The sequence below is a fragment of the Parasteatoda tepidariorum genome, chromosome 4, assembly GCF_982258835.1.
Source record: "Parasteatoda tepidariorum strain Cologne lab strain chromosome 4, Ptep-v5.0, whole genome shotgun sequence".
Lineage (NCBI taxonomy): Eukaryota > Metazoa > Arthropoda > Arachnida > Araneae > Theridiidae > Parasteatoda > Parasteatoda tepidariorum.
Window position 1 is genome coordinate 13,737,171 of NC_141758.1, and position 7,948 is coordinate 13,745,118.

General features: G+C 32.9%; 1 protein-coding gene across 1 annotated transcript; it reads right to left on the reverse strand.

Annotated features, from left to right (window-relative positions):
• Positions 1 to 1,417: 1,417 nt before the first annotated feature.
• Positions 1,418 to 7,196, reverse strand: LOC147810728 (uncharacterized). Its single transcript, XM_087162050.1, has 3 exons — positions 6,519 to 7,196; positions 3,613 to 5,305; positions 1,418 to 3,546 (listed from the first exon to the last, which is right to left on the reverse strand). The coding sequence occupies exons 1-3, from the start codon at positions 7,194 to 7,196 to the stop codon at positions 1,418 to 1,420; spliced, it is 4,500 nt and encodes a 1,499-aa protein (XP_087018176.1).
• Between the last annotated feature and the right edge of the window lie 752 nt (positions 7,197 to 7,948).

A 7,948-nucleotide genomic window follows, 5' to 3' on the forward strand; every position in this document is an offset into this window, starting at 1 on the left:
GCGTTAACGTTTTTAACGTTGCTAATTATTTTTCATATTTTTAATCATTTTGCATCTTATATTTTTTTTTATTTCTATTAACTATTTTGACATTATTCTAATGTTTTTTAATGTAATTTTAAATTTTTTTCTATTACTCTGACAATTTCCTTTCAAAAATAATAAAACATGTTCTTATTACATTTCACAATAAAAATTTTGTAACAATTCTTGCTCTCATAGCCACCAAACGAGTTTTATTACAATATGGTTATCACAACTGTTATAGAAGTAATAATTAAATCTTTGTAGAAGTCAAAAACTAAATTGATTGTTTTGAAAACTTCTTTTTTTCGAATTCATCTTATATTAAAATTAAAATTGCATTAAATAAATATGTAACTACCACTTTTCGTTTTAAACATTAATATATAATATTGCTTGATTTAGCAAATTTATTAGAAGGTGTTGGTCCATCGATGTCTTTCAAATTAAATAAAAAGCTTACGTGAAATCGTGTAGGCTTTGAGTTATTTAAAAATAAATATTTATGAATCGTTTTCTAAAAACCATTAAATTAACACATCTCAAATTGACTATCTACCATTATGAACAATAAGAAATATAAACAAAATTAAATTGCTGAATTCCAATAATACAATCATTGTTTAAGTTTCATATTTTCCATCAAGGCTAAAATTTTATTCCAAATATTTCTAAGAGGCAATGGTTAATATTATTGCATGTTAATTATAGAAAATTAAGTTACGGGATTTTGGAATAAGAATTTCAATTATTTAGCGCTCTATAGTCGAAATCGGAAACGTTGCACAAGCAAGGTTGCCGCAGCGGACTAAAATGCAAACTGTGGTGACCAATTCATTTCAAAATGTTGATTAATAGATATTAAAATTTGCAACTTTTGTCAGCATATATTTTTCAGTTTACAATTAAAACTAAATCGATCAATTCACTTCACTTATCAAATGGGGCTCTGTACCTGTTTAAGATATTAAGAGATATCGAGAGATGATGAAAGTTATTCGTAAATTAAACTGTAAATAAATGACGGACCATGTGTCTTTTTATTAGTTTATTTAGACACAAACATGACATAGAAAAGGTAAAGGTAGATATTGGGGAAAATTCCCGCAAAGAGAAAGCTGCCGTTCTCTTAAACATGAAAACATCATCTGCTCGCAAAAGCGCTCGTAACAGTACGCGCATGCGCGGACATGCCGCCCGCCATTGCAATGTGAAACATTCAATATTTTGACATAATAAGCACAATTGACTGGAAGTTCTACAAAACACAATTTTCTACAATTTGCAAACTAACATAATACAAACATTGGAATTGCATAGTATATAAAGTAAACAATTAGCATAGCAAGAAACAATATATAAAGATGAATTAGGAATTGTTAAGAGTTTTGTTTCATTCTTCTAAAGGCAGTACACATAATTTGGATATTGGTCGTTTAAATATGCCAGTTTTTGTTCTGACGTCTACAACACGAATGTTATTATCCTTACCAGGATAAGTTTGTATAATGCGACCTAAAATCCATTTAGAAGTGGGTACATTTTCCTCCCTTAAGATAACCATATTCCCAATTTTTACATTTTGTTTAGAAAACATCCACTTAGTGCGTTGTTGCAAAGTACTTAAATAAGATTTATGCCAATTTTTCCAAATCAACTGTATTGTCTTCGTAGTTTTCTGCCATAAATTTAATCTGTTTTCAGAGATATTTACTAGAGTAGGTTCTACAATTGAAGTAAGAGATCTTCCTACAAGAAAATGTCCCGGTGTTAAAATGTTTAGATCCTCTATATCAGAGGAGAGAGGAGTCAAGGGACGTGAGTTGAGCATTGCTTCAACCTGAACTAATACAGTAAAGAATTCTTCATAGGTAAAATTAGAGTTGCTTACAACACGTTTAATGTAATATTTGATGGATTTCACTCCCGCCTCCCACAATCCACCGAAATTTGGGGCTCTAGGAGGAATGAATTTCCATTCAATGTTCTCTTCCGAGAAAAATTTAGTAAAAGTTTCTTGTTTAAGTATTTTGTTACGAAATTCTCGTAGTTCTTTATTTGCGCCAACGAAATTGGTCGCATTATCCGAAAAGATTTTTGAACATTTTCCTCGCCTTGCTATAAAGCGCTTAATTGTTGCAATCATTGACTCTGAAGTGAGATCCGATAGAATTTCCAAATGGATCGCCTTAGTTACTAGACAAATAAATATACAAACATAAATTTTGGCTAAAGGACCCTTCCTTTGGTTTTTATTTTTAATGAAAAAGGGGCCGCATAGATCAATCCCAACGGAATTAAATGTGAAATCTGGATTAATTCTTTCTTTTGGAAGGTCACCCATTTTTTGATTACATATTTGAGGATTTGCCTTAAAACATGTAAAACAATCATGTGTTAGTTTCCTACACAAATTTCGACCGTTTAGAGGCCAATACCTTTGTCTTAATTGAAATAGCAAGGCCTGAGGTCCAGAATGCAGATATTTTTCATGATAGTATTGAATGATCAATTTTGTCAACTTACAGTTAGAGGGTAACAAGATTGGATGTTTACTACTTAAAGAAGAATTAATTAACCTACCTCCAACTCTAATAATACCTTCTTGATCTATAAAAGGGGATAAACCTTTAATCTTACTGGATGTAGGAACAGTAGCATTTTTAAGGAGACATTTGATGTCATCTTTAAATTCAACCCCTTGAGTTTCCTTGATTAAGAACATTTCTGCATGCCTTAAGTCATCCGAGGTTAAAGGTCCTATTACTTTATTCCCAGGGTGTTTGCAGTTATTGGAGAACCTGAAAAGATAACTAAGAACACGCACAATTTTAATGAACTTATTACTAATTTGAAATAATGTATTCAATAAGCTGGAAGAGTTTGTTATGGATAGAGTTATTTTTGAGTCACTAGGTGATTCTTTGTGCTGAGCATAGTCCCTTTTCATTTCACAAAGATAGTCTGGTTCAGGAACATCAACATTGTCTTCAGTGATTATTAAGTCAGTGTTTGTTAAGAAATCGGGTCCCTTGAACCACATGGAATTCTCTATAATGGACTGGACACTAGCACCTCTAGACAAGAGATCAGCGGGATTGTTCTTACTTGAACAATGATGCCAAGAAGATGAATCTGTGATTCTCTTAATTTCTGAAACACGATTTGCCACGAACTGCTTCCATCGCTTGGTGGAGCCTCTAATCCAATAAACAACAATTTTCGAATCAGTCCAGAAGTAAACTGCAGATGGAGTTTTCTTATCCAGAATGTGTTTTATCTTATTAGTAAGCCTTGCACTTAGTAAAGCTCCAAGAAGCTCTAATCTCGGTAAAGTTATCTCCTTTATCGGAGCTACTCGGCTCTTGGAAGCTATGAGGTTGACTTCTACTTCCTGTTCTCTTCTTACTCGTAAATAAACTGCAGCGCCATATGCTGACTTGCTGGCGTCGGAGAAGGCGTGTATTTCTACGACTATTTCTTGATTTGTGCAGCCTAGAATCTTTCTTGGAATTTTCAATTCTGCTAAAATCGGTAGTTCTTTACACCATTTTAGTCATTGTTTGTGAACATCAGGTGGTAACTGACCATCCCACGGTACTTTCTTCATCCACAGCTCTTGAAATAAACATTTGACACGAATGGTAAATGGTGTCAACATTCCTAACGGGTCAAAAATTTTACCAACTGCTTGTAAGAGGCGACGCTTCGAGTTTTCAGGAGAGGAAATAAATTCCAGGAGACCCTTTACTTCCAAGGTAAGGCAATCCTCATCAGTTTTCCACGCCATTCCTAACACCTTCGTCAAATTACTCCCCAAGCTAATGGTTGCATATTCCTCTTGAATATCGAAACCTTCTTCCTTCCAGCATTTCTTTAGAGTTATATCATTCGTAACCCATTTTCGGAGAGTCATTCTTGCTTCAGACATAATTTTCTCAGCATTTAGAGAAACTGCAAGAGCTTCTTGCAAGGTATCTTCGCCTGAGATGAAATCATCAACATAAATGTAATGGTCAAGTAGTTGAACAGTTTTGGGATATTTATCTCTAAACCTCTCAATGTGGTGTTTGATGGTGGCTGATAAAAGAAATGGTGAAGCGTTCACTCCAAAAAGAACGCGCTTAAACTTAAATGTTTTTAAATTCCTAAGTGATTTGTAATCTTCATTAAACCACAGAAAGCGAACTGCATCGCAATCCTTTTCAGCAAGGGATATTTGTAAAAAAGCCTTCTCAATATCAGATGTAAAGGCTATTTCATTTAGTCTAAACTGGACTAAAATGTCAAACAGAAGGGGATTTAAATTTGGGCCAGGCCATAAACAGTCATTGAGTGATAACTCGTTACTATCATGTGAGCTTGCGTCAAACACTATACGAACTTTTGTTGTGAGTTTATCCTCCTTGCAAACTGCATGGTGAGGTAGATAATAAATGGGCTTATTTGAAATAGATTCGTTTCCTTTCACTGGCTCTATAATACCCTGATTTAAATAATCCGTAATAATTTCAGAATATTGAATATACAATTCAGGATTTCGAAAAAACTTCCTTTGTAACCCCTCTAAACGGTGTTTTGCAATATTAAAATTATCCTTTAGTTCTTTATTATTCCTTTTCCAAGGTAATTGAACCTCGTAACGATTGTCAATAAACCTGACAGTTTTGTCAAAAATTGCTTGTGCCTTATCTTCTTCCGAAAGTTTTGGATCTTCGTGTTTAATGCCGATAGCTTCTAACTCCCAAAATTGTTTTATATTATTGTTTAATTCTTCAAAATCCCGAATTAAATGACACTGAGCATGAACATTAGACGGCATTACTTCATCAAGAACACCTGTTGGTATCCATCCAAAAACAGAATCTTGCAAAATAAGTTTATCATTAACCTTATGTGAAGTTTGTTTTAAAATCTTATAGAACAGTTCTGCCCCAATTAAAGCATGAATATTTCCTGGTTTAAAAAATGTAGGGTCAGCAAAATCTATAAAAGGAGGCAATTCAATATTTGATACATCTAATTGAGTTGATGGAATAAACCCAGTAATTTTAGGAACAATCAAGAATTCTAAACTTTCTTTAAAAGTTTCATCTGCATTAGAAATAACAGTATTAGTTTTATTTTTTATATTATGAGTAGCTCCATTTAATCCCATTACAGGTCCGTTAATCGTTTGTCTTATCAAACCCAATTTATCAGCACATTCATTCATCAAAATATTTACATTACTCCCGCTATCTAAAACAGCGCGCAATTTGTAGCGCATCCCGTAAGAATCCTTAATGAAAATATAGACCTTTATGAAATATGAAAATATAGACCTTCTCCTGACCTTTTTCATTTCATTTTTAAACTTCTACTGCGCATTATTATAGGGGGCGTTGTTTTTCAGTTTTTAGTGTTTTCTTTTCCTCCACTTGCTTTTGAAGTTTATTCTTGACCTGTGACTGTGAGTTTTTAATTTTCTGATGATTTTTATTGATTTTCTTTTCGTAATTTGTTTATTCTTTTGAATGTATCTTGTTTTTCCTGGACCTCTATACAAAACCATCGGGGTACTGAGGGAGATATTTTAAGCTTTTGCTTCTCCCTCAAATAGAAATGGTTTTGTTTTTAATGGCTACCGGGGCCGGTACCCCCTGAAGACGTCGGCTTCGGTGGTCATATTTTTATTTTTATTTTATTTCATTTGTTTTGTATTGATACTTTTTTCTGAAATTTCTGCTGCTTCTTAGCGCGTTTTTTTCAAAGAAGTTTTATCCTTTTGATCTTAATTATTTGTGTTTTCTTTCAGTAATGAAAATATAGCACGTACTTAATAATACAGATTTTTTCTCTTTCATTACATTACTCAGAGTTTGGAAATGTTTAGTTTCAGAACTGTCCGGCGCCACTTGAAGTTCTTTGCCAGTCAAAACAACCGATGAATCAAACGGTGGAGAGGCGCAACAATTAGTTTTAGTTTCACATCGCGGTTTGATCTCCTCATTTCGATGTAAAAGTGTGTTATGATGTAACGGGCAATAAAAACAGTTATATTTGGAAGAGCATAATTTCACATGATGATTTTTAAAACAGTTAAAACAAAGTTTATTTCGTTTTACGTATTCATATCTTTCTGAAACATTCATTGAAAGAAACTTGGAACATTTATTTAAAGGATGCCCATTTTTACACAAAACACATGTTTTTTGTTTTGATTTATCATTTGAATTCAGCATAAAAGTTTTAGATTTATTTAAATAAGGGGAGTGTTTGTTAGAAGGTTTGACAGACAAACATTGATTTACACTTTCTAGAGTTGAACTTCTGCTTTCTAGAAATGACATTAATTCTGTGAATTTCGAATATTCTGTTTTCTTAGTTGTGTATTCGAATAATTTTCGTGTTTCCCTATCCAATTTTTGAAGGATAATATTTATTAGGAATGCTTCCGAAAGATTATTTTGCTCATATTTTAAGACCTTTAATACTCGTAAGTTTTTGTTTACACAGTCTAAGAATTTTCTTAATTCCTTTGAAGATTCATGTTGAATTTTCTCATAATTAATTATAGCAGTTAAATGAGTGTCAACTAGCATTCTATGATTTTCAAATCTCTCTGTTAGTGCTGTAAATAAGGATTCAAATGAATCATCAGCACTTTCTAGTTGTTTAGCTTCGGCACTTAAAGAAGCGCGCAAATAATACAGTTTTTGGGCATCATTTAACTGTTCATTGTTTGAAATTACACGTTCAAATTGAATTTTGAAATTAGACCACTCTTCATACTTTCCAGTAAAAACAGGAAGTGGTATTTCGGGTAACTTTACCTTTACTTTGGATTCAGTTTTTGTTTCCGAACATTCTGATGCAAAAACATTAGAGCAGTTTACATTCTTAATTGAATCAATAAATAGTCTGAATTTTACCTCCAAATTTTCCAGTCTTGATTCAGTATCTTCCAAGTCATTTTCGACGTCTGGAATCTCATTAAAGTTCGGTAAGTCATAGTATTGTTCACGGATATGGTAAAGGCGATTTTGAAGCGTTTCAACTTTTTTCAATTTCACTTCTAGTTCACTTACTGATATATCCGATAGATCTGTTTCAGAATGTTCTTGCACAAAGGTTTCAAATTTCGTAATTGAGCATTTGATAGCTCCCTTAGAGCGATTTAATTTCTCCATAGGCTTTGTTGGTGCGTCTCGTAATCGACGGATAACTTATGTTTAAGATATTAAGAGATATCGAGAGATGATGAAAGTTATTCGTAAATTAAACTGTAAATAAATGACGGACCATGTGTCTTTTTATTAGTTTATTTAGACACAAACATGACATAGAAAAGGTAAAGGTAGATATTGGAGAAAATTCCCGCAAAGAGAAAGCTGCCGTTCTCTTAAACATGAAAACATCATCTGCTCGCAAAAGCGCTCGTAACAGTACGCGCATGCGCGGACAGTACCAGTGCCAAACAATTATTGCCCATGCATCGCGTTCATAATGCTCTGTGAGGTGGATAAATCGGAAGAAAAAAAATATTCATATTGGAATCGATATTTTTGTTCCTTTCGCCTAGACTTCTAGGCTGAGTGTAATAATGGGCGAATTTAATATTTAAATTTGATGTCTTGATTATGTCATATCGCTGAAAAAGTGCTCCGCTCTAAATCAAAGGAATTATGGTCACTTTCAAAGTCTTGGTACTGAAAAATGTTGCTGAAGTTTGTAGTATTGCACTTAGCCTGTTTTGTCCCGAATTTAAGTTTTGAAATCATACAAAAAGTGGTTTTATGGAAAAAGTGTTATAATATATTATGGAAATTAATTGTTTCTTATAAAAATTCTTATTTTTATAGCCACCAAACGTGTTCTTATCAAATATGGTTAACACAACTGCTGTCGAATTGATTAATTACATATTTGTAGGTATCAAAAA